This window comes from Amblyomma mixtum, chromosome 1, assembly GCF_055824585.1.
Source record: "Amblyomma mixtum isolate Tamu chromosome 1, ASM5582458v1, whole genome shotgun sequence".
NCBI lineage: Eukaryota > Metazoa > Arthropoda > Arachnida > Ixodida > Ixodidae > Amblyomma > Amblyomma mixtum.
Window position 1 is genome coordinate 249,676,183 of NC_143012.1, and position 27,393 is coordinate 249,703,575.

The window sequence follows — 27,393 nt, forward strand, 5'->3', positions numbered from 1 at the left end:
CAGACCTTATATTATCAGCACAGATGTGTCTCCAAGAACATTCGTTTACAACCGGGCATCGCCGCGAATACACCGAAGGTGGGATTACTGTCCCAATATTCAGACCATAATGTGAAAACAATTTATTGAGATATGTAAAACTCGGCACGTATTCATGCACACTTTCTAGATTCTCACGTGGAACGGTTAGGTTTTGTGGAACTTAAATGTGAACGCAAGCAGTAGCAGGCGTTAAATAAGCTATTCAAGAATTATTACCCGCAGTCTCCACACGAGACTACAGAAACTTGCAAAAATATAGCACGTTTTGCTCGTATATATAACGCTACTCGCGAGAAGCATAAAAAAAGTATTTTTCAGTGTAATTATGCATAATACCAGTGCATATACTGGTAGCAACTGGCGCATCTGAAGTAAGCCGTAATTTACAAGTGTAAAAGAGAAGAGCATTCGTAAAGCGCGCATATGTTCATTTTTTCTAGTCGATTAAAACAAGATAAGCGTTGCTCTTATTGGTGCCATAAAAAAACATCAATGCTTTCACGTTTACTGCGATTTTAAGCCAAGCGTCCAAGCCGTTTCATGCCAGCAAGAAGTCATCGCCCAGACTTCCGTCAGAGTTGCGCACGGAGGAGAGACAGGAACGAATACACGAACACAGTCAGTGTGCCTTTTCCTTCAGTAGCGAAGGTGCGCATACTCGTGCAGAGAGCAGTCGCAACTGCTTAGAAGTTCTTGAACAATGCATCGTATTTTGGGCGCACATCCACACAGTTACTAAAGGAAGTGCCCGGGTAGCTTACACTCCGTGCACGCACGCAACTTACAGCAGCCTTTGCAAGGACAACCGAGGGAGCAAGACAGCGGCTCTATTTCTGACGTCGGCCACGATGCTGCTCTGTAGACCTGCCCCCTGCGGACGTGGCACCACTTGGGCCTCCTGCAGACGCGGGGTCCTTCTTCTTGCGGTCCTTCCAGTGAAAGAAGCTGAGGAAGCCCGACGAGGACTTGGGCGAGGTGGTTGGGCGGCTGCCCCACGTGTGCGGCTGGTAGTCGTGGCCCGTGTGTACTGCGGCGGAAACGGGGCGGGTCAGGTCACTTAATGCAGGTCATCAGTGCGCATAAGACACATGAGTCTAGAAAGGGCTGTAGCCGAGCACGTGCGCCGATTTGATGGAGCTGTTCTAAAACGAGCACCGGCAAAAACAGTGCACAAGCTTGAGGGCGATGAAGAAAAAAGGCGCCTAATCCGTTTGCACGTTGTTCATTGTATTTTCCCGCCTCCGTTGTTGAAATATTGTTAAGAAACTGGTTCATCAGCAAGTTCTTTAACATTGCTCGCTTTGAGGGGAATGGCTGTAAATTTGTCCCGAATGAAAAGTTATAGATATATGCAGCGGAGAAGTGGCGGGGACACAAATTGCAGTTCTGGACTGAGCATAATTTCTACCAACAAAGGTTCTTAAACTCTCGTTCTCTCGGAACAGAGGATCTATAAATTTTCTTTGAAGGCATTATGTTGTCAGTTTCATAATGTGTCAAGCGACGTAACATTTGCCTTCTGGAGGACTATTCGAGCTTCAAATAGTGCGCACATGGCACCAGAACGTTTGAAATGCGACTGCGGTAGCACTGCGAAATGAAAGTAGGTAGTTTGAAATTACGGCGCAAAGTTCGTGCACTGTGAATTCCCACACTGGGAGTCACAGCGTGTTCTTTGCTCGCACACAAAATTTTATTTCCTTCTAGAAACAAGGAGTGCAGCTATGCAGGAATTATTTTGTATTCTACTCTAAACCGGACAAGGCGCAGCAGTCTTCTTCTAGTGCATTAATTTCCCTTCATAGCCATCTTTGCGCTGCATACTATTTTTCCAAATAGTAAGCATTCGGAATCTGAATAAATGGCCATAGTTGAAGTAGATGTTTGGCTTCAATTGTTGTAGTGCGGGAGTGGTGTTGAAGCCATAAATTACGGGGTACCCAACCAAGGGGGAAGAGTTTTCATTATTAAAACTATTACAATTAACAGGGCGAAACTAATCTGGCAACTGATTGAATTGTTCCTAATTTGTAAGCAGGGTGGAGTCACAGTATAATAGTTACGCTGTTAGGTTGCAATCGTTTCGGTTGTTTTTCAAAATTCCATCGCAAAGTTGCTTGAGTTGGTTGAAGCTAAAGGCTTGATTACCGCTCGTCCTGTCCTCTTCTCGCTCTTCAGTCCTGTCAAGTTTGCGGTTATTCCTCCTCTCCAACACGTCAGACCAACTGGCCCAAAGCTTCCCCTTGTTGAGCAAAGTTGCTCTTTCGAGCGATCGCGAGAAACGATCAAAAGCTGAACTCACTGTGTCCGAGCTTGTTGATGTAGTTCCAGACAAATTCGTCTGCCGACCGGAAGCGGTGCAGGTCCCGCTGCATGAAGGCGAGCAGCTCGAGCTTCCGCTGCCAGTCGCCGGTCGGGTTCGGCACCGTCAGGTAGTCGCTCAGGTGGCCGCACAGATAGGCGAGCCACAGCGCGTTGGTTTCCGGGTGGAATACGTCCCAACGGTCCCTTTCACGAGGACACATTCCATCAGGCTATGATGTTCGCACGAAACGGCAGAGTTACTATGCTCACTAACAGTATAATTTTTGAGGCATGAAAAAAAAATCATTTTTATCTTTGTTTTCTCGACAAATAACTTCGAAGTAAATACTCGAATATTTAAACGTCACTTTCCGCCAAGACTAGTGCAGATTGCAATTGGGAATATCGAAACGAGAAAATTATAATATAATGTTAATAAAATCATTTCTGTATGAACCATGGTATTCTTCTGGTTACAGTTATGAGTTCAGAAGCGGGGCAGTTTCGAAGCAGTATATGTTCAATGAGTTGTTATAGTTACCATAAAAAGATGCTAACATCTAATGACAGATTCTAATCAAGACTTGATTCATGTTAAATTTCAAATTACTTAACAAATAGCTAGAGGTTTCGAGTAAACAAAGAGCTCAACATTTTCAGCGAGAAGGAGCTCCCATTGTTGATTATCAAAGAGCTCGCTGCTGGAAAGTTTCGCCACTTGTTTAAGTGACAGAAATGAAGACACATATATGCCGATGCACGTGCCTTCAGCGATGCTCCTACCAGCCCTGTTGCTCTCAGGCAATATAACAGAGAAGCTGTGGGCGGATTCAGAGCGGCTTACCTTATTGTGAGCTGTAACTTGACGGCCAGCCTTATAGCTTGCACTGGAGCTTATTCTTCCAAGAAAAAGCCACACTGTATTGCTCGCAGTGGGTATTTACTGATAAAATATGGTGCAAGGCCTGCCGCTCTCCTTGTGATGACAACGAACAAACGCAAAATAATTCAATTCCTATTTTCTGCAGCATAAGGCGATGTACTTTTTCAACGCTTAAAATTCGCGTATACAGTATTGCCTTGGTATGATAGTCAGCTGAAAGTGCGCACTCAGTACAAAATTGTCTAGTCATAGGAAATATTTTCTTACTTGATAATTCTTTCCATTGTGAGATAAATGGCAGTCTTCTCCTTGTAAACGCGGTTGTAGTTCCGCATCCGCATTATGATTTCATTATCTGTAATAAAAGAATGGAAGAGATGAAATAAAGACAGGAGACAGTAGACAAAATTGTGGAGTTCAAGACAACAGAGATCATAATAGCGTAGTAAGCGGAAAACAAGCGGAATAGACGCGTTCACAAGCAGGAGAAGTACTTCTCCTGCTTGTGAACACGTCCTTTCCGCTTTTTTCTCACTTACCATGCACCAACTGGCCCAACAAGCTACGCTTCTTCAATCATAATAGCGGTGTGGATATAATGAGGACGAGTATTAATGTCTTAATGCCGGCCTCTAAGCATTGTGGCATCGCTGGAAGTTTTAAGCTTCTGAGGTATGAGAACAAGATCTTATCACACAGGCTGCAAAGTCGATACGCGAACCCGGTGGGCTTTCTTTATGGTTTTTATGGTTTTGTAGCTTTTAACATTGGAAAGAAACTCAGGCTATGAGATACGCCGTACTGAAGGGCTCCATAAATTTCGACTACGTAGCGTTCTTTGACGTGCGCTGGGAATAGACAGTACACGGGTCTCTAGAATTTCGCATCTATCGAAATGCAACCGCGCGGCTTGGATCGAACCCGCGTCCTTCGGGGCAGCACCCGAGTGCCATAACCCCTTAGGCCCCGTGTGGCTATCCCGGTGGGCTTTGTATTTTTGAGACAGACAGTGTTTTAAAAGAGTGCGACAAAAGGACGATCAACACAGCTTTGGTAGAATATTTAAGAACACAAAATTCATTCGACATTGTAGTCATCAACACACTTGTACAGGAAAATTATTCGCTACGTTTTGATGTGCAACCTAAGTCGTGCAGATAAACTTGAGAAGAGTCTTTATTCTTTAAATTATAGGGCAGGGAAGTCAATGTAGATTTAAATACACATCAGCAGTAGATTATATACACCCCGCAGTTTAAGCCGAGCGTGCTCTCTGCCCAAGTCACATCAAATTATCCAAGGAAGTTACATCTCTCGATGTATAGATGACGCATATTCTCTGGCGTTCAGTGCAGACTGTAAGGCTCACTCTAATCTTGCTCGCGCACATATGAATGTTATCTATTTTTATATAGAAAAATTGTCGCATGAGATAAGAACAAAATCTTGAAGTGCTCATTCTTGTGTGCCACTGTCAGCCTTTATATTTTTCATCAGCAAATGTTGTAGCAGAAACAAGAACTCTACATCAGCAGAATATCTTGATCTGTCTCGACTCACTATAACGTCCTCTCTCAAGCATATATTTTGAAGATTTGTGATTCTAAAATCATGGTTATAGCTTCGACGACGGCAAAGATGAGAACAGAAAGAAGGTTCTGAAGTGAGAAGTGAAGACGACCATGGAGGAGGTATAGAACTGAAAGGTTCGAACAAGCGCACAAATCCATGCATCAGAGATCTTTGGATCTTTATACGATAGCAGTAGTAGTTAGGACCCTCTCGACAGAAAGGTGGTCTTCGAGAACAGACGTACTGTATGTTATCCGGCTGAAGTTGTCGTCAAAGAGGGTGACCTTGATCCCGGACCCTTTGACGCAGCAGGTGCGGCCGTCGATGAGGAAGTGCTGGTTCTTGCTGGTGGAGGGGAGCACCTTGATGTTGTCCTCGTGCAGGTTCCGGTGCTCGAACTGCAGCTCTCGCTCGGCGACTGCCAGCGTGCATGCCACCTGGCCGATGATGCTGATCGCCTGCGACGGTTTGAGCTGCGCCATAGAGAAGAAGATGCGCCCTGCTAAGGTGCGTTGCAGCTTTACTTCTATCCTCAAGCGCTTTAGTACTATCCTAGCAACAAGAGACCAGGCGACCTATAACGATAACAATATGGCTCCGACATTAGCGCAATTTTCAATGCGAAGAACGTATAAACTACAATATTGTGGGCACTTAAATCCACCACCAGAATGACAACGTAGCTCAAAGTTATACTCTACCGCCGTACTGTGCATTGCAATACCTTTGCCTTTCTTCATTTACGAACTTTTTATTGATTTCGTTACCTTACATGTGCGATCTAGTAACTTGAAAACAGATACCCTGCTGTTCTCAGAACTCGGCCATTATTGCTCTAGAATTGACATCTTTTTCTTTCCCTCAGCCTCCGATAGACACGGCACTGAAGAAAAAATGGAGGGGTACGGGGTTTATACGGCGTTTGCAGTTTGCCCGTTTCAGGGTGTTTGACTATTCTCATGACACCCGTTAGACTACGTTGCGGTAAGCATTCACTCGTCCAATTTCCAGTAATCCCCACGTGTAGGTGCTTTTCAACAGCGGCAGACAGAGCGTTGAATAAGCGACGATGTTTTCTTGCTTTTAGGATTCCATGCGTAAAAGCCATCAAAAACGGTCAAGAGTTCCACGGAAGAGAAGACGAACTAGCATACTCCGTGGCGCGGTAAAGAGAATAGTGAGTGCCACGAAAGAACTTTCTGTAAAATGTGTCGCAAGTGTTCTTCGAGTTGAAGATTCTCACAACTTTCATTGTATTCTCGCAACTTGCCTTGGATTGCAGTATGCTGGTGCCGCTATAGTCGCTTTCCACTAGGATGTATCGCTGCTCCCTGGGACGCAGATCTGCGGTAGAAAGCAAGCGTTATCCAAAGATCCTAAACGCGCCCGTATTCGGCCTTTCATATCCATGCATTTTTACATTACTTGCTCTGTATTCACACATGAAGTTGTTTTAGGAACTTGTGCGTCACATTCAGCGACACTTTAAACGAGATGGAATAGAACAGAAAAACCGAGTGTACGTACATGATGTTTGTACCAAATAATTTCTGAAGCACTGCGCTCAACAATACTGGCATGCATTTTCCGACCCCGAGGATAAATATTTGCATCCCTGGGAAAATGTGCACCCTCACCCAAATGCTACGCTGGATATGGTGTGGCTATGCCGCAATACGTTGGCTTGCCACTGTGTGCATTGTTCTTTATTTTATAGTACTCCGCATTTGGGGGTGAGTGAAATCCAAAGAAGAGCCTTTCTTCACCGCTAGAGAGAGAGATCTCATTGGCATTCCTTTCAAATAGGGGTGGTGGCGAGCTTAGTGTTTTTTTTTTAATTTATGCAATATTTTGGTCTTTTCACACTCTTGATTATTGTTATGTTCTAAGCAATGTTATTTTTCATGTGTGTGATTGTACAATTTTACCGGTCTGCCTCCACGCCACCAGTAAAATAATCTCCGCATAGAAGCGTCTACTGCTGATAGGCTTGTTTTTTATTCAGCATCCCTAAAATCTAGAGCTTCTGAGCGACTAATCACATGCCCTTGAAATCAAAACGCATAGCTTCAGAGCCTTTATATTTCTACATTGGTCGCTCGTGCAGCACAAGTATACCTTCCAGGTAAATCTTGGTTATTCTCTATCCAGCATAATAAATAGAATTACTGCCTCTTGAATTATCATTCAGCGTTTCCTTACAAAGAGCTCTTTTACACACGGAATTATTTTTTGTTCCCATATATTTTCCTCTGCAGTCTACAGTCTCGGCTTCGCAGACGTTGTTATTCATGTTCGTTGTAACTTTATTTTCGCTGATAGCCTGTAGTAACCTTTGTAATCTTTTTGCTCCACAGCGTGTCTACATTTTTACTGAACATGGACGACTTTGTCAGCAGCCTATTTCCAACACTTCTTGTTGTTCCCTCCCAAAACAATATTCTGCTCTCGGTTTCCTGTAAAATGCACGGGCAAAGATACTAACTTTACTATCAACATTAAATTTTCCTGTAGGTATATGTAAGCGATATCAACATCTGCCTTAATAATTTAGCTATGTGATAGTTATGGTAGAAAAAGGTGTGCTACTAGGCTACCTACTACAGAAACTAAAACCTTTGAATTCTGAAAGCACATTTGAGTGATGCAGGGGGAATTTCGCAGCATTTGGGAAAATTGCACAAAGCAGAGGTTTTAAGTGGCACATTTAATGTATTGCTGCTGCCCTGGAACTCATCACCGGGGGTCACAGGTCGAGTTGACTTTCCGGTGTAAAATTTTCGAGCATTGTAGCTGAGAAAAAAGCGGCACTGCGCGGTCCAGAAGTAAACACGGTACGTTAAATTTTTCACCACTTCTGACAACTTTCGACATTTTTTTTTTTCTGAAAGTAGGCATATAAGGGAAAACGAAGCATGAAGTCGGCTGTGTGAACCACTGCTACGAGCAGCGCTTCGAACAGCTGGGCTTCACTTACCCATCTGCTATACTTATTCGCCTCACGACTAGAGAAACGTGACGTCTTTCAGAGCTGAGCTTCATGTGTGGGTGTGTTTTGGCTTTTGTTGTGTCTGAGAAGCGAAACGAAGCCTTCGTACCAGTTAGCTGGCTTCATTTACATGCTACTGCTAAGCGCGAATATAAAGCGAGCAATAAGGCAGAGGCCAGATATATTTTAAATATTTATTTTTTATCTGCGTCTCCCGTCGGGCATTACAGCTGCAGGGCTGAAGATTGGAAATACGGATACAAAAAAGTATATTCAAAATTCGAGCGTAATACCACCCGTTCGAGTAGCATTGCTCTTCTGAAGGTATTCTCGGATGGTGGCAGCAATAAACTTCGCACAGGAAGGCTCAAGAAATCCGAACATTTTTTAGAGCAAATGCCAATCTGCATCCAGAATTATATTCTTTACTGTCCTGTCTCAACCAAAATAAGTATTATATCCAAAGCCTTTAAAATTAAAAAACGGCGTATTTGAGTTAGCAAGCACTTTTCAGAATTAACATCAATCGCAGATAATGGTGTATTCAGGCAAAGAAAGAATTAAAGGCTAGGTACCTGTGATGGCGCGACTGCACGGCAAGACTGTTGTGCTGGGCAGGTTAGTGCAAACTCACACAGCAGGGAACGCGTGCTATTTATGTAGCAGATGAAGGGAGTCAGGGGAAAATAAACTGTAATGAACAAATGAATACTCTGGCATTACTGTAGAAAAAAAAAAGTACTTTCTTTGTTTTTTAATAGCAGCGTAATCTCCTGTAATGGTGTAATGCCGAATGCCCGGGCACAAAATGTCTGCAAAAAACTTCGCATTGAGCACTCACCAGGTGGCGGATGATAAGGGCGTGAGCGGGGTTTGGCGAATTCCTCATATGCTTTGGCAAAGTTTTCCGGGAGGGTGTCGTCCACGAAGACGATCCTGAACAAAATAACAAAAAGTGTGGATATAGCTATGAGCACGATAAATCAACTTTCAGGCTGCCATGGTTTTTTTACCTCCGCAGTATCCTGAATCCGAAGCTTTTATTGTTGATTCCCATGTGAAGGTCACTGAGCTTCCTGCAGCAAACGAGCAAAAATGAATGAATGAATGAATGAATGAATGAATGAATGAATGAATGAATGAATGAATGAATGAATGAATGAATGAATGAATGAATGAATGAATGAATGAATGAATGAATGAATGAATGAATGAATGAATGAATGAATTAGCAGGCAGCATACGTCAAGTATTGAAATGCTATTGCCCTTCAGTCCTATGATGGACCAGCGATAATACTCCTCGAAACAGGCAATCGTACCTAAAAGCTGGAAATTAAGCCGTCACAACAGAAGATCTCCTCTTATCAGCACGCGCAAAGCCTCCCCCCCTCCTTCATTATTTTTTTGATGTGGTGAACGGTATCCGTACTTGCAGGTGAAGAGGTTGCAGTAGGCCTTGGAGGCGGTGTGAGTGTCTATGGGGTACAGCTGAACGACGGTGTCAACTGCCGTTTGCGCTTTGCTGCCCGTGACCACGACGTACGTCTCCGAGTCGATGGTCTCCGCGATCTTCTTCAGCTTGGTGCCCTTGAACCTGGATGCAAGGCAACGGGGGTGCATCCAGTATGCTAAAAGAGCACTTCAGCTGACGCAGAGAAAGGAGAGTAACGCTGTGTATGACGTCAGAGAAAAGAATGGGTATCTGCAGCCTCATGCACTAAGGCGCCAATTTGAGAGTTATTAGGGGACGCGCTGCTTCATTTGATATACGTCGGCTCACACTTCGCTGAATAAGCTGCTAAGGTTGAAAGATAAACTGCAGAAATAATGTTGAGTTCTCAAAAATGTGATATGTGGCAGCAGTTTTCCAAATTTCTGGCTTAGTCTTCCAAGAGCCAGGCACGCATTTTTTTTAACTGAAATAATCGTGATGCTAATGAGCAGCGATAATGTCAAGGGGTGTGTCAATATGGAAATTTCGAAGAAAGAATCGCATACGAATATGAAGAAAAAACACCTTCGAATATAAACTCGAATATTTGTTCAGTGTAAACAAAATTACCGAAGACACTTTGGAAATTCTAAAGTGTGCTTTGCGAAAAGCCTTGTGGTCAACCCACTGCCGCTTCCCCGAACCGCTTGGCGCGGAATCACTGGGCCGCTTCGGAGCAATGCGTCTCACTCACTCGACTGCAACGAGACGTCTGGCGAGGGAGCGGCGGTGCAGCTGTAACCGCCGACGCGCGCGTGCTCGTTCTACGTGTACTAAGTGACGTCAAGGTTGCTATGCACAGCTGCGCCCCCCACCTGCGCGCCGGTTGGTAAGAAGGGTAGGAGGTTGCGTCGCTGCGCGGAGGAGAGGCCACAGTTGGCACGATTCCAGCGCACGGACGGACACCACGAGCATGAGCCATTAAAGGATTTTGTCTTAAAAGGTGTCAGGAAAAAGATCAAAACGCAACTGCTGCCCTTCTTTGCTTGTGAGTAGCGTATGGTCTCTACATCTGAACAAAACTATACTGATTATGCACTATTTAAAAAATGATATACACAGAATTGTATACAACTTAATTACAGAGCGTAACAGTGCGCAACCTGAAATATGGTCCTCAAAAAGTCAGGAACAATTGAAATTCATTAAGCGACACTATTGGGAAGTAAAAAATAACATGACGGCTAATTCAACTTTTTTACATAACTGGGAATTTTAGGGACCGGAGGAAATGCGGGAATTATCTGAAGGAAGAGTTAAAATGCGCCCCGCCGCGAGAAAAAAGAAAACGAAGACTGGCGAAAATGAGAAAATGCGGTGAAACTTTATGAGGAGGCTCAGATAGACAAGCGCTCGGTTTCGCTGTGCAGACACAAGATGATGAAGGTGTCCGACTCAGGCGCTTCAACATCTTGTGTTCGCGCCGTTCTTTGTCGTCATGTCGAACTAACTGGCCGGCAACTGTACTCCTGGAAAAACAATGCGGGTTTGGGCAAAGAGGACATTCACTGATGCTGGAATGAGGAGACTTTTTTCAAAAAGGTAAACGAAATGACCAGTGACGCGCCAATCGGCGTCCGATCGGACGACTATCGAAAGAGCGTGCCGACAGCCGCCATCGCCACGGACTGGTGGGAAAGGTCACGAACGGTAAACTATGCATGCGGTCAGGATATTTTAAGGTGGAAGCCTTTAATGCTTCATCGCTGTAAGCAGGCGTTGTCGACAAAAATGTCACGCTTTTAAATTGGTCGAAATGGTCGTGACGTCACAATGTGCGAATTTCAAACGGCGCCAATTGTACTTTGGCTAGTAACCATGCAACCAATTAAAGGGATCGTATAGTGATGCTCCAAGTAAGGGGGAATGAGTTTGGTTCATTGCTTAATTAACCGATTAGCCTAATTAAGCTTTCCAGTCAGACCAGATAAACAAATAAAACCGAGAAGGAATTTGGTCGACTTCGGGAATCGAACCAGGGTCTCCGGAGTGCGAGACGAGCACGGTAACCACTACGCCATGCCAGCTCGATGGTTCGGAATGAACAAAGGCGCGTCTAGTGGATACGGTCTTTTCGTTTACTCCCATCTTTTCGTTTACTCCCAACGGCACGTGAACTCCTGGAGGCCTATCACATAAAGGAAAAAGCAGATTGCTGCATTAGTGATGCATTCGTTTTTTTTGTACGCTTCGGAATTCAACCTTTTTGCGGCATTATGATAAGATGTTATTTCTTGGCACGTGTTTGTTATGGTTTTCTTTCTGTAGTGCGCGGATGCGTGAGCCATTTTAAGCTCGAAATCTTTTCGCAGTAAACCAGTTGTGAGTGCAGCGTTCGTCCGTGTTTTTTGCGTGTTCCTTCTACGTGTGTTTGTGCTTCTTCGCTGCAATATGAATCAAGAATGTTACCAACTTGCCCAAAAGCGTGTTTTACTCAAGTAAACTTTTACATGATCGCTCACCCAGCTGAACACCCCCGACTCTCCCTTTCTGGAGCTTGCAAAATTCCGCAAATATGCTTTCCTTAGTCGACCAAAGAAAGACGGAGTTCAGGCTAGAAGGTTTGTGAGGTGACGGGAAGAATGCCACTGGAGTTGGCGTCATCACTGTTCGAAGCGGGTGGCCGGCCAACTCGTTCTTATTAGGTCATATGACAGAAAGCCCACTTGTGGAATTTCGCGCAAGGTGCAAGCTAGCGGCGTCCGTCTGTAATCGGTCCACGCGAAAAATGACGGAGAAGAAATCGAAACGAATTCCTTTGTAATGCTCTCTTGGTACTTTCAGTTTTAACTCAGCATAACCTTCTTTGATATTACAGTTTTGCCTTGCAACAATTTATGAGTCGCGTGCTTTCGATAGCTGCCGAAAATTTGGAAATTCTCAAATGTCGATTTATCGATTCAAATACGAGCCAAGTTTCACGCCTATGAGATGCATTTCGAAATTTTCAATACTCCCGCACTTCTACTAACTTTACCGAAAATTTACACATCTTGTTAATTATTCGACGACGTGAAGTGCGCTGAAAGGCTTTTAATACCCGATTTTAGCTAGTGAAACTACGCGGTTTTTAGGCTGTTGATTTCTTTCTGGCCCTCACTGGTCATTTTTGTTTTCTTTCCTAATTTGTTTTTGATCGTTTTTGTTTGTTTACTTAGCCACTTGCGTAATTTGTTTTTTTTTTTACTTTCCCTCATCCTCCATCCACGATCTTCTTTTTGTATGAAAAAAAAATGCATTGTAAGAGGCTAACTACCCTCTGTATTCGTTGATGTGGATATGCATGCCTGACACGATCTGCCTCCTTTTCTATACCTAACACTGAGCTTTTACTGCGGTTGTTGCTAGAATCGCTGACAAAAAGCCTAATTCAGATATCTATTCGCACTCTAAGCCGATTCTTAACGGTGCTCCGCCACGTTCATCTTACCCCTTCCTGTAGAAACCAGACATTGATATCGGCGCCCAATAGCGACACGTACTCGCCAGAGAAAAGCTTTTGAATTCAGGTACCGGATAGGTGGTAATAGCTGCTGCTACTATTGCGGAATCCGATTGTAGAGCGACGGCATACGCAATTGATGCAACCAGTCATAAACAACCGAATCATAAAGACTCACGATGGCTTCAAGGCTCGGCCGAAATCCAGGACATCCTCGCTATCGCACAAAGTCATGAGTTTGTTCAGGCAGTCATTGTAGCATTTCCGGCAGCTGTGAGGGCACTGAAAGTTATGAAAAGTAAAATATTGTCACTGTCAGGATCTAGAATATACATTCTTAAATGGGACGCTCAGGATATGGAATCGAATAGAGCAGGCAAAAATGATTTTGGTTCTGGTCTTAAATGACTACATCAAATAAAACAAAGAATAAAAAACAGCTGCAACGATATTGATCCCTCGCAGAAGTCTTCGGTAGCAAACATACTTAAAAATCTCTTCTGTGAGCGATTCGAGGCATGAATATCAAGCGATTGGCAAAAGCTTATAAATATGCCCTTGCATGTCTTCTAGCATCAAATCTCATAAAGTTATATAGAAAAAAGGCGAGAAAAGAAAAACATATCTTCCACCAGAGTTACGCATGGGGCGGCTCTAGGTGGCCCACTTGATGGGAGTGGGGAGACGTACAGTCGTCAGCACGCTTAACATGAATGACGGAAAGCGTGGCCGGGAGCTACGCCGGGAGCGGCTTGGACTGACGCCAGCGCCGCGAAGTGCTGCGCGCTGTTGCCGAGATAATATCTCGGTATTTTTGCGGTCGCTGACAATAGCTGGGGCGCAGCTCGATTTGACTGCTCACCTTGTTCTCTCGCTTGTGTCTAGCCGGCGGGTGAGTGCACTCACTTGACTGTTTCTCGACTTTTCCCTATAGGCCGCGGCTGACGCGGGCGCAGAAAACACGTTGCTGTTTGCTTATCTCCAAAAAGCGTGAAAGTGGCGTGGCTTCAGACCGCTCGAGCGCTTTTCCAGGTCGGCCTCAAAGCCGGTGAACGAAAGAAATGGAGATTGGGAAAAGCAGAGCAAACGTGGTTTTGTGGCGTATGTAAAGATTGGACAATAAATTTTCAAATCCGGTGGTATCGTTGCACAGGTTCTTCATTTCTCATAACCTAGGACAGCGTGCGTCACTGTGCTCTCGCAGGTCAGTGTCTGGCTTCCTGTTTCGCCCACGTTGCACTGCAGATGCAGTGCAGGTTCGAAAGAGCTGCTCGTGTCATGAGCAAGAAAGACACGTCGATGCATTTCAAACTAAGGTTTTAATGTCTGGTTATTAGCGAGAAGCGCTATGTACAGCATCCCTTGGGATAAAAAACTGACTCTTTAGGAAAACTTGGTTTGGTTTTATAACATTTAATGTCCCAAAGCGACTCCGGTTGTGGATGCCACAGTGGAGGGCAGCGGATGATTTCTCATGCCTGTAGTTTTTAAAGTGCACTGGCAACGCACAGAACACGTGCGTATAGCATTTTGCACCCACCAAAATACGACCGCCGCGGCCGGGATCTAACTCGGGCCTCCCGGGCTTGCATCTGAGCATAGAAACCATTGGATGCCGCAGCGGCATAATTATGTAAACTAAGAAGCCTCTGGCCAGAGATCCAAAGAGCGGAATGGTATAAGCCGATGAAGCATACCGGTTGGCTTATAACAGATTGCTCTTTGGGATAATCTGGGAACCAAGTGAACTGTTGCCGCGGGCTGCTATCCGGGCACTCTTGATACGAAATTTTCCAATGCCACCGGATTTGAAAATTTATCGTCCCATCCTTACAAACTCCACAAGCCCACGTTTGCTCTGCTTTTCCGAATCTTCATTTGTTTCGTTCACCGGCTTTGAGGCCGTCCTGGCAAAACGCTCGAGCGGTCTGAAGCCACGCCACTTTTACGCTTTTTTGAGATAAGCAAACGGCAACGTGTTTTTTGCGCCCGCGTCAGCCGCGGCCAGTAGAGAAAAGTCGCGAAACAGTCAAGTGAGCACACTCACCCCGCTGCCTAGATACAACCGAAAGAACAAGTTGAGTAGTCAAATCGAGCTGTGATCTAGCTATCGTCAGCTACCGAAAACATACCGAGGTATTATCTCGGCAACAGCACGCAGCACGTCGCGGCACTGATGTCAGCCCACGCCGCTCCCAGCCACGCTCTGTCATTCGTGTTAAGCGTGCTAACGAGTGTACGAAGCTGCTGCGTAGACCAATCATCAAATGTCAGACTCGATACAGTTGCTTCTAAGTTTAAGAGTTACGCCTCTATATCCTCAGTTAAGCAGTCACGAAGAGGAGACCTTTTTAACCGTAGCTAATACACGGTTCAAACTTCTTTCCTTACGCATATTGTTGCACCAGAGCTGCTGGCACCGTGATCCTCTTCCTGACCGCGTCGTCCCTGAAAAGAGAAGAGTCAGTGGTCAAATATTCCTAAAAGAAATGAATGCTGTTTAGCTCGTTGATATTCATGTCCGCATTAGAAAAAGGAAACATCCATCAGAAAATGCTTACTAAATCCCATCGCCGCTTTGTGGTCGCAGGTCATGAGCTCGAAATATGCAAAACATCCGCTGGTGCGAATTTGTTTTCTAATGCTGCTCCCGTTCGAGACCTGGCTCTTGGATGCACGTTTAAAGCTGGCACATATTTGAGAGCGAAGGTTGTTTATGGGAGACGTTCTGCCCATATCAGCCTGACACCGGTGAATATGTCAGTTTGCAAACAGGATCTACTCGATTTATGGACGCTAGTAATAGGTTTCCGCTGAGGTTGCACTAAAAGTTATCTTAGGAAAATGATTGAAGACTCGGTACAAATTTCAATTCTGCACCTATTCCATTCTGTCTTGTCTTCTCCTGTGAAGTTCATTGCACTTCGAAGAGACGATCGGCTTCGATCATACCGACGGTGAAAGATTCGCGATGCTCCTATCAAGATATCGTGCGCTTGTGCAAAAAATCTGGCTACTTGAATAACCAAAGGTGGATGGAGTCAAGAGAGCGGGTGAGAAGGAACAGGAGCTTCTCGGCGAGGAGAGTAATGTGCTCGCTTGGCTCCTCATTTGCAATGGGAAGACTGCGACTGACGGAGAGATATAGTGTGAACTTCTTATGCGCCAGCGCTCGGTGTACCAATCAGCGTGGACACAGGTCTTTAAGCCATGATGACGTCATACCTTTCCACGGAAGTCGCTAAAGAATTTCCATATGAGCGTGTACAGGCCCTGGTGTCCACTACATGAATTCAGCGCTGTAGATGGGTCAGAGTATTGACCTCACAACAAGGATATAAGGAGCCGTGTGAAGCTTCGTACACCAAACAGCGCAGCACGCTTGCGATCAATCTAACTATGCTCCACTAACGCTAATGATTTACGCAGTGAGAGCGTAAACATTGCATAATTTTTTGTGCTAGAGCTGGTGGATTATTAGTACACGCCACGAGCACTAGGTGATGATGACACTCCTTTATCTTGTAAGCAGCTTTACCTAAAAAAAAAAAACATTCACAGAAGATACCTAAAACAAGAATGGCTAAATCTTCCTTTTCTTTGTGTGCTTTCTTTTGCAAAAGTTTGCTACACGCGGCCGGTAAGCCCACGAACAAGAACCAATTTAGCGGCAGGATCGTTTTATTTGAACGCGTGTATACTTTTCTTCTTGTTTTCAATCCCGACATTTGGACACGCATAAAGAGGACTGCTAAGGAATAGCTCGAAGATAACTCGGTATTTACACATAATCTGTGTCCATACGCATTTACATGTGATGGAAGCGGTAAATAGGTGTCCGAGTTTTCGCGTGACAGCCTCGCAGAAGCCAACACAGGTAGATGTGATCGCCTTTTATTGGCCAGGTTACGCAAAAGTGGTCAGTGGGTTTCGTTTAGAAGCACGACTTTACATAAATAAACAGCTTTGACCGATGCTTTGAAATGCAGCCAGAATTCATGCTTTGCAATTCCTAGAAGCTGTGATCCAATTATCATACCTGTGTCATTTTCCTGCACTGAATTGGCTATATCCTGCATGCAAGTGCGAACAGATCGCGAGGTCCGAGTCTCCATTTTTACTCCTCACTGTTGAGTTTATTGCAGCTACTTTAACCAAATATTTCTGCACAGTCAGTTTGGACAGATTTGGAGAAATGATCGGAGAAAATTTAACACCAACAGAAATGCAGGCGGTAAGCTGTTTGCTGTTCACACCTTTTGCAGGGATTGGCTTTGAAGATCGCTTTTTATAATAGTAGCTGTCACTTATCGGACATCAAATTGCATTAGCCTTTTGGTGCATCCTGCTCTCTCACGACCGTCTTCATGGAGCAGTAAAAAAAGAGCTCTATTACACGAGCCAAATATCCATTACTTACGAAAAAAGTTCTTCGTCACACTTACCTTGTTTCAGCAACTAAGAGCAGCGGTGCGAGAACAAGCCACCAGTGTGCGTGATACCGAAAGCCTCTACGCTCACAATAAAGCTACAGCTGTTCATCCCGTACAATTACGTACATTACGTAGCACGACGCAGCATTACGCACCCGCCTTTCAGAGTCTGGCCGCTTCGTCTCCGGCGAAATGGACTGCGTGGACTGAAAACAGAAGAAGGAGTTTATGTGAAGATTTGGTGTTTTTCAATGTGGAGACGGTACACACACACCGAATGGTTACAAATGCCTATACCGCAATCTATAAATATATCAAATAAATAATCTATAAATAAAAGGTCAGCGACCTTTTCCTTCTTCTCAATGGGGAAGGTCTGACCAATGCTTTATGAAAAAAAAATTCAGGGGGCACTTCGGCTCTCTAAAGTGCTGCAAGGCGAAAGCGTTTCCTAGCGCTGTTTTTATTAATTTATTTTGTTTTTCAATTTTTTTATTTGTGCTCTTTTTCTTGTTTTTATTCTTTTTTATTTTTATTTTCATATCTTATTTTTATTTTGTTTTTATTTTTAAGTATTTTCTTATTTTTATTTTTTATTTCTCATTTCCTTCACTTTATTTCTTTTATTTTATTTATGAAACCTATGCATTCACTAGATGCGCCTTTATTCATGCTCTAAACTTGAGCCTTCGTGGCGGAGTGGTAGCGTCTCCGCTTCAAATGCCAAAGGCTCTGGTTCGATGCCCACCCTCGGCGCAGTTTCTTATTAAGCTGGGACGCCGAAAGCCGGACGAATCTGCCGACGCGTCTGTCGACACGGCTGCCGACAGCGACTGCTAACGACAGTATGAGGCATTAAAAGCTTTCGCCTTAAAAAAAGGCCTTCAAGATCAGTTACTCTGCTGCGATGCAGCCAACTGCGAGTTCGTCAAGCAACGAGGTAGGAACTCAGGTGTGCACCCATTTCCGGTACATCACATTTCCGCTGTTGTATAAAGGAAGCAACAGACACCGAAAGCAAAGTAGCGTAGGGAAATTTTTTTGTCTTATTTAGTAATTTGAAGCCTTAACGAATGGGATAATAATAGTTGTATTATTTAATTCCTGAAAGACATCAAAGCAGGAGCGCTAACGGTTATGCTATGCGTCCTGGAAGGCACGACCTCCAAAAATCGCAATTAAAGCTGCCTGAATTTAATGGGCTGTAACAAAATATATATCCAGCAGAAACGGCGCGAAAGAATATTCGCGAATTGTGGCCCTCGGGACGTTTTCTCCTTTCTACATACGGTGAAAGAAACTACCAAAGATCACTGTGTCAAGAAAGTTCGGATCTGCGCACAAAAGCCGTTAATTCTTTCCATCTAGAATAGTACCTGAAGCAACTTCAATGGATCGGTAGCTTTTCAGCTTGCCCTATTTGCGCTGACAGAATAAAAATGGGGAAACTATTAGCATTGTCCGAATCTGCTAGCCTGTTGGCGCACAAAAACAGAACGCAGTTTCTGAATCGACTACAGCATAAATTTGAATTTACTGATATGCGTGGAAATAAGCCTCAGGTTTGGTTCAACGCAGTTTTTCTAAACAGCATAAACAAAACAGCCCTTTAATGCTTCACTTTAAGAAACATAAACATACGAATATGCAAAGTGTAACGTGCGTCAGAGCTGTGGTAGACATGCAAGGATGGACAGGTCAACAATTAACTTGACTGGAATAGAACATCTTATTCTGCTTCAGCCAGAGGAACCAATATTTTTTTTCCATGGCATCAATATTTATTGCACTCTTCCATCAAGCTCAGCTCTAGATTCATGTTAAGGTGAAAGGGTGAAAGACGGAGCCTTCCCAATCTTATGAAGCATTTAGAAGGAGTATTTAATCAAAGTTAATGGCTTCGCTTTGTAAGCACACAAAGTGTTATACTTCAACTTACATATTGTCGTGGCAGTTGTCAGTAATTGGAGGTTTTTTGCTACAATGGTGTCGCAATGCTCATATTAGCGATATGTTGGGAATCTCTCGATGTCTCAAGGGGGTCTCGAATGTATGCGAGGTATAGAACACACCCGCATCACCCCAATTCGAACACGCAGTCTCACTAATGGCCTCCTCTCCTCACCGCCTGCCTGTCTGTTGTTGTGAGAGGGTGGTGATTCGGACGGAATGTCTAGCCGCAATTGTTTCCCAAAGAGCCGTCGTAAACAGAATCACCGGCAGCTTAGCGAACGTTGTGCGCATTAGTGGATGCCTGCACGACCGCCGCCAGAGTGAGTGCCTGTGCCTCGGCCCCACAACACTTGTCCCGCTGCCCTGACATCGGACTCCTTTCTTCTGTTCACTTTGTATGAACGCCAGATCCAATACCGTAGGAATCTTCCGACCGAACTGTGCTAGGAATGCGACCGGTGCCGTGGCCCGAGTGCATCTCCGGAAAGTGTCTTTCACACAGCTCGTCTAAACAAACCCGTGCTACGGTGTCCTTTCATCCCACAAGGCATAGTGACTCCCGCAGCTCGGCCTTTCGTCGGACATAGGGTCAAAGCGGGTACCTGGGAAGCACCTTATTGATTTATACAGTGCACAACTAAGCCGTATGGACTCGTTCTGGTCTTAAATACGCCCCGTGTAAACTTAGTAGCTGAATTCCTTGCTTTCGCTCTAACTTCGCATCTCTGCGTGCCCGTGCACGACACGAAGCCGGAGACCTCGAGGAGCTGGCTAACTCAGACCCAACACCTCACACCAGTTGGTTAGTCCTGCCAATTGCCATCTTCCCGAAGACTTGCTGGGTACCGGTGATTTAAAAGGTGTCAGCACGTGTGATATTAACTTTTATTTAACTGTTACCCATTAGACAATCCGGTCAGGTAGCCCACTCTTCGAAGTCACATCTCATCAAAACTGAAATGAAGCTTGCCCTTGAGACCTAGTATAATGTGTCGCAAACCCATTCTTCATGAAGCTAAATACGGAACATGAGCGTCATCTCAAGTCAGTAACTTGAGCTATCCGCACTAACAGGGCAGTGTTCGTAGCTCCCACGTCGAGAAGTTGGAATATAAAGATTTACTCTTTTTACACAAACATCAGCCGCCTTCGGCCTGTGGCTTTTTCAGCGGGAAGGGCTCTATTTTTAAGTTTGTTTTATAGCGTGTCCTGAAAAATGTAGCTCATTCTATCCTTCTTCACATAGTGTGCGGGCCGAGGAAGCATTCTCTTTGCTTTTTATTAAATCTCACGACAGATTTTCGGTTCCATTTTATAGTTCATTCTTAAGAAATTGTCCTCGTAGAGGGAAACCGCACTGCTTCTTGATTATATAAAGGGCATATATAAATTTGCTCTCTAAATATGTAGCTGATGTCCCGAAATTTTTTATTGTCTGATATTGCCGAAAATTCTAGGTATAACCTGCATAGGCCTATGAAAAATTGGAGGGGACACTTGAATACCCTTTGAGGACATGACGCAGAAGTGTTATCGGCTTCATGCCCATATATGATGAATTGGCCATTCTCTATTTGATTTACATATTTCCTTGAAAGTCCTCATACCTCTCCAGGCGCAGTGTTGTAGCGGTTCCTAATGAAAGCACAGTATCTCTAAGACCTCTTTCTTCTGTGATGTCATGCCCTTTCTTTTTGGTGTTCTTTATACCTACAAAAGCTTTGTAAGCTAATTGCATAAGATGAGACAGCGCTAACAATCTTTCAGTTTCAGCGAAACATGGGCCCTCTAGAAGTCAGCATCTTCATTACGTAAAATATCTGAGCATTATGTATGTTGCCGTGCTTAGTTCTTACTGAACGGTAAGAGGCAAGCAAGAGTGGGAGAACCAGGCTTCTGCTGTTTGAACAGCCATTACAGAGCACACCTCGCTGCGTTATATTCTGGCGCCACCTCTTGCGTGACGGTAGCGAACCGATTGCTGTTTGACAAATGCTTGTGAAAATTAAACCCGAAATTAAGAGGCACAAATTTGGTTTCAGAAGATTATATTCAGCAATTTGGTACATCTAGTATTCAGGCCGCTTTGCGTCCTTCAGAATAGTACAATAAAAAAAGGACCAAGTCACAGAGAACCAAAAGCAAGAGAATTTTACAGCTCTGTTGCAAAAACGAAGCAGTTTTTTTTTGAAATTCACAGTAACAAGGACATCAGCGCTTCTGCAGCGCGCTTATAGTTGTGTTCTTTTGGGCCCAGCCTAAACCGACACTCTTGGCTGACCGGCCCGGGCCGGATAGATCAGAAGTTCCTCGGGGTCGGGCCGTGCCTGGCATGCACTAGAGAAGCCTGGCCAGCCTTCGTCTAAATGAGCATTTAATTCGATGCGTGACAACCGCCGCTACTCCAAAAGAGTGGCCACCGTCTCAATCGAGCAGGGTATTCTTATTAATTTTCCGCTCCGTGATGGTATTTTTGGCTTTCACTAAGGAACCTTCCAAAGGCACCGGTTAGAAATTACGCTTTGCGCTGTTTATTAAAATATAACGAGTCGTGAGCCATTTAAGTAGTGGTTTAGATTAAGTACGTTGCTCAACTATCATATGGTCACATGAGGAAATGCAGTTTCAGGCCGCCCGCCTCGTCCGAATGACATTGGCTTGCGCACTTATTTCGCCGAGGACGAAACTCACCTTGGTCATGCCAAGCTGCCATTCTATCCGCTCGGGACCCTTCGGAAGAACGTCGGCAAGCACTCGGTCCGGCGTAGCGGAGGTAGCTTCCTCCGCTCTCTGCGTGAAATAAACGAAGTGTAAGAAATCACACGTGCGGTCAAAACGCCTGTTTACGAAAATAGGCAATGCTCCACTTTACGGCGGATAACACATTCATGCTTATAGACTGAAAATTCACATGCTTATCTCTCCGGTTTGCTTTGAAAAATACTCTATTTGCAGCCTTGAGCTGTTACCCGCCGGTGCTAACATTATGTGTGTTGCACCCGACCATGAAGGTCCTAGGCCATGCGTGGTCCTCTCCCGTTATTCCTATGCCGTCTGTTCTCGTACTGCGCGACTCAGATGCTTACCCAGAATGACTGTCGCAGTGCCTTTCCTGTTTATTACCTGCTGCTGTAGAAAACAAAGAGCGACAAACCTAGTAAACAATGACTAAACAATGACGGGAATGTAATATCTGTCAAAAAACAAACCGCTATTTTCTTATACTGGGCCTAAAAACAAGGTGCAGCCATCACTTGTAGTAAAGGTGCCTCGCAGACGTTTAATATAAAGACATTTTTATTTGATCTGTTCATCTCTAGTGGATGGGTCTCCAAAACCAGGCTCATATAAGCAAGATAAATTCTAACCTTTTAGGAAGACATGACTGTTAAGTCTCCAGAAGTACAGTTAGCCGGATTCTGCCTCTAGCGATTTGTGGAAATCGAGCAGGGGACATGAATTGTAACCAGCAATATGGTGGTTTCCATGAAACTTAGGCCACGCTGCTGCGGTACCGCGAACTAGTCTACCATGGTTTGATGCGCGGGAACCACGTAGTTTGCTCAGTTACATGATCAGTAGGCCGGGACAAGAAGGCGTTTTTGTAAGCGTTTCGCTGCGAAAATACGTATAAGGAGAACTGCTGCAGGGATACTTGGACGATAATGATATTGAAGAGCCGCTGAGTGTCATTGTACTGGTTTGAGGTACCAGCAACACACAGAGAACAAGGATGCAGAGAATTTCAGTGGTGCATCGGAACGCTTGCAGGAGCGTAGCAGCGCAGGTGTGATCAAGATCCAAACTATATATAAAGAAAAGCATTGTTCCAGGAGTACAAGAGCCTCTGTAAATGCTATTAAGGCGCTCGTTGTTAACGAATATCCCAGAGCACATATGACTGACGGGCCCATTTCGATCGCGAAAAGTTTTGCGCATGATATAATGACGAGCCTTATTACGGCATACAGGGACGTTGGTATGATGCTGTGTTGTGCACGAAGAGCGAGGTGTGATATAATGCTTTCATTCTGGTTTCATTTCATTGTCATTGTTTTTGAATTTCGTTATTTCTCCAAGCCGTTATTGTCACTGCAATCAGTGAGTCAGACAGGAAGAAGGACTTAATAAAATCCGATGAACATAATTCTATGCACAAAGAGAAGTTTATTGTGTACCGTCAAAGCGCCCCCCCCCCACTTGGAAGGGGTTGATACAAAAGCACTAATCAAAACTGCAAGACACAGATAGGTACTGCAGATACACAAATCTGGCCTATACACTATACACAATACACTATATCTGGCCTATACACAATATGCAGAGTAGCACGCAAAGGCTAACAACAACGCAAAGCTGCTAAAAACAAAACAAAAAAACAGAATGCAGCACTCAAAGGCGCAGTTCATGCGGCCTTACACAAACTTCAACAAAGTAATACATGAAAAGGCACTGAAAGGAGGCTAATATTGCAAGGCTGGCACTCCCAGCCTGCCTCTCCGCACAACAAAGAAGCGCGTGTGCCAGCTCTGCAGAAAGAGCGCTTCTCCATCCTGCTCCAGCCGGTCAGACAGAATTGTCCACAGGAGGAGGCGCAGATTCTGCAGCGCCGGGTACATTGGCCGTGCAGGCTACCTGCGGGCCTCGGCTAGGCAGCGTCGCCGCCACAAAACAAAATACACACAAGCGACGACAAGTTGCGCAATGAGGTCATTTAATTTATTCTTAAGGTCACTACTGAGAGACCACTGTTTGCGGATAACCTTCTGGCGCAAAGGCGTGGTTATCTGCACCGAGTAAACAGCACTCCAAAAAACGAAACCTCATTCTTGTGGCTTCCCACCTGTATGCAGGATTATGAATTTATATTAATGTCTAAAGTTGCTTCTGAATCATAAAACTAATAAGCACAACAAATGCAGAAACGTGCAGCTTTATCTCTTGAAATTCCACCGACAGTGCCTGGCAAACGTTCTAGCCTTTTGTATGCGCAAGCAGCATAACAATAAATGGGCCTGCTTCTTGCAGTGCTGAATTCAATATATTGGATGCATCTTGCCATCTTCCTGTTATTCAAGAGTCTTCATTTTCAATGTCACTAGTCTTTAATTTTCTCTAAAGCATGCGCGGACCCCCGCCGCGGTGGCTCTGACCCGAAAGACGTCGGTTCGATCCCGGCCGCGGCGGCTGAATTTCGACGAAGGCGAAATTCTAGAGGCCCATGTACTGTGTGATGTCAGTGCACGTTAAAGAACCCCAGGTGGTCGAAATTTCCCGAGCCCTTCACTACGGTGTCTCTCATAGCCTGAGTTGCTTTGGGACGCTAAACCCCACTAAACAAACAAACAAACAAAGCATGCGTGGACCGTTCATTCTCACGTCGGCTGTTTTCGAACACCAGACTAAGAATGTTTCTTGTATCTCGGTTATTACACCAGATCTTCGAGAAACAAGAACGTGTGCCTGACGCCGGAGGCTGCCATCAGCGGCGAACAACAAGAAATTCGTCGTGATATTTTAAAACAAGTGCGAGTACACCTATGCTGACCCCAGAAGAAGCTTCTGTTAGGCCGCTATATTGGATTACATGAGGAGCCCCTTCCAGCTCCTGATAATCGCCAATAGTCCAAAAAGCTTCCAGCGACACGCCAGTGATTAATATTCCGGTCCTCGCAAAAGGTATTAAACATGTGCACGCACTCGGCTCGGACGTGGAACTATAGACCAAACCAACAATTATGAAGGCTGCTTTTGGCAAGAGCCGTTGACCAAGCGCCTAGCCAGAACGCGAAACCCCGGCTGGCATAGCTCCATTCTTGGTTGCGCGGGAGCGACATGTACTGTACGTCGTTCATCGGCAAAATCGCTTTGACGCCTGCTGTGACAACAGCCTCAATAGCAGATGCCGAATTAAGCAAAGACCCCAGGGGCAGTATGACTTAAGCTTACCTCACTCGCAGTACTCGTACTCGTGCTCATTTACCCTTCAATGCAATAAGCTCTCTAGAAATTGTAAGAATGGTGCAGCAGCTCTCGGCCGCAATGTGTATCGGGCTCGTTAAATAAAATCCAGTTACCGTCTCATAATGCCGCGAATCTTTGTATTGTTTGTTTGTTCATTCCTCAAAGCGGCTGGCGCACGGCTTTATCTCTTTGTTTGTTATGAAAGACGCGCCCAGATTTATCTCGATTGCTCGCATCCAGGCGGCACAGATCCTATGTTGTTCCAGACTGTTGTCTTAACTTGTCACGCCGTATCTCGAAAGTTCGCTATCAGCTTTAAATTGAGCATGGTCGGTAGCGGCGGGCATTCTGTTTGACGATAGCTGAGCGCACTCTTTGATACGCAGCGACTGAGTCTGAGTTCTTTGTGGGCGAAAGTCTGCCCAATAAACCGCTTCTTTCAAAAGCCGTTTTCATTGTCGTCCTGCTCGCCGGACTGCCGTCAGCACTACGTGACAATCTGGTGATATCTAAAAATGTTTGGTTTATTGGTTTATTGGTGTTTAACGTCCCGAAGCAACTCAGGCTATGAGGGACGCCGCAGTGAAGGGCTGCGGAAATTTCGACCACCTGGGGTTCTTTAACGTGCACTGACATCGCACAGCACATGGGCCCCTAGAATTTCGCCTCCATCGGAATTCGACCGCCGCGGCCGAGATCGAACCCGCGTCTTTCGGGTCAGCAGCCGAGCGACGTAACCACTGAGCCACCGCGGCGGGGCCTAAATATGCCTTACTTCGCTTATTAAAGGCACCCAGTCTACAGTTGCTTGTTACCTTAGACGTAAAATAATTGGCATTTCCGCGACACACTGCTATAGAGACCCCCAAATCATCAAAATTGCATATCAATGAGAGACAAAAGCTCTTCCTGTATGCGGCATAAAATTTTCCTCACAAACCATGCTGGCTCTAACCTTTTTTTGATAAACCGCGATTTCATATTACATTCCTACAGAGCACAAACGTGAGCGAATTACACTCACCTCACTTTCCGGCTTTCCGTCGCAAGACAGCTTCGGGCTCGTCATGATGTCCTCTCAACCAGAAGCAGCTGATGTGCTTTCGGTAGACACAGCCAGGCGATTGTAGGCCTTCCACAGCTTTGCCCGCTTCGCTGTCTGCTTCAGGGGAACCAGAGACCAACCCCGACCCGCAGGCGATGCTAGTTTCCTGTGCGCCTAATGCGTGAGACGAAGGAAGAGACCGAATGCAAAGGCAGAGCGAATCTTCTCGACGTTCGTCGTCGTCATCGTCCGGTCACGCAGCGCCACGAGCAGCGGGCGCTCAGAGCCTCGTGCGACATCCTGGCTGTAACTTCGTGGATGAGCAAACGTTATGACTGCTGCTTCGACCGATGAGAACTCTTGGTGATGCCCACTCGAAGCCGAAAGCTGTTACAAAGGTTGCCGGTCTCGCTATTTATACTGTGCCATAATTCTTCTCATCTAAACGACATATTTTCTTTGAATTTTAGTTCTGTGTTTTGCTATTGAGACATGTTAATGTTCATAGGAAGTGGGAAGACTTATAATTGGCTAATGGTGCACTAGTGCGCTTTACATCGTGTGAACGATCATTATGATCAGGATAACTACATTAAGCGTTCTCCTCTCGTATCATGCCTTACCCTCTTTTTCAAGGAACGTGCTAGCCAATCTCATCGGAGTAGAGAAAGAAGAAATAGAGATAGCTGCCAATACGTTCAGGTGAATACCAACCTTTACCACCCGATTCTTGGCCGATCCCCCAGAGTGGGTATGTGCCATTCTGTCGTAGGCTACAACAACAACAACAACTCAAAGTGCCCTTTCAGCTAAACCTACTTTTACAATCACTTTTAGAAGCACACAAATCTCTTCTGTAATTGGTAGTAAGGTGGGTGGTTGGTGGAGCCCTTCGGGAGCGGGGGTGGAGGTGGTCGCAAGGTGGAGATACTACAGGGAGGAATCGTCCCAGAGAGAAAGCTTGGGGGGCTGTGGGTGGGAGCCTAATTTCACCATCTCTTCTATGTTTCGGTACTGCGTGGTTTCTGATAGTTGAAGGCTTGTGAAAAATAGATGTGGGTGGAGGCCTTCTGTAAGATGGAAGCGGATAGGTGCCGATGGGCGAGGCTTCTGTAGCGTATTGGAGGTCGGTTTGGACACGGTTTAATGGTGGGTGCCAGGAGGTTCAACTGCCAGCGAGGACTTCCTCTGGAGGGCGCTTGCCGAGGTAGGAGGCTTCAGACATACGGGCAGTGGCCTTTTCGCCTAAAGAGGGCTGGTATATTGCTAACG

At 45.1% G+C, this 27,393-nt stretch overlaps 1 protein-coding gene across 1 annotated transcript; it reads right to left on the reverse strand.

Annotated features, from left to right (window-relative positions):
- Window positions 1-869: 869 nt before the first annotated feature.
- LOC149371453 (serine/threonine-protein kinase haspin-like) lies at window positions 870-26,145 on the reverse strand. The gene is made up of 13 exons (XM_089580151.1): window positions 26,101-26,145; window positions 21,804-21,902; window positions 17,315-17,365; window positions 15,118-15,174; window positions 12,905-13,008; window positions 9,222-9,386; window positions 8,804-8,866; window positions 8,632-8,726; window positions 6,072-6,145; window positions 5,046-5,274; window positions 3,497-3,584; window positions 2,345-2,550; window positions 870-1,069 (listed from the first exon to the last, which is right to left on the reverse strand). Exons 1-13 carry the CDS (start codon window positions 26,143-26,145, stop codon window positions 870-872), a joined length of 1,476 nt encoding a protein of 491 aa, XP_089436277.1.
- Between the last annotated feature and the right edge of the window lie 1,248 nt (window positions 26,146-27,393).

What these genes read in the sequence shown, in the direction of transcription:
- LOC149371453 (XM_089580151.1), bottom strand. Translation starts at nt 26,145, where the DNA reads ATGACGAGCCCGAAGCTGTCTTGCGACGGAAAGCCGGAAAGTGAG. An exon ending in GCTCTGGTGCAACAATATGC is followed by an intron (nt 13,009 to 15,117) that starts GTAAGGAAAGAA and finishes CATAACTTTCAG; the next exon opens with TGCCCTCACAGCTGCCGGAA. An exon ending in GGCCGAGCCTTGAAGCCATC is followed by an intron (nt 9,387 to 12,904) that starts GTGAGTCTTTAT and finishes CCTTGCATCCAG; the next exon opens with GTTCAAGGGCACCAAGCTGA.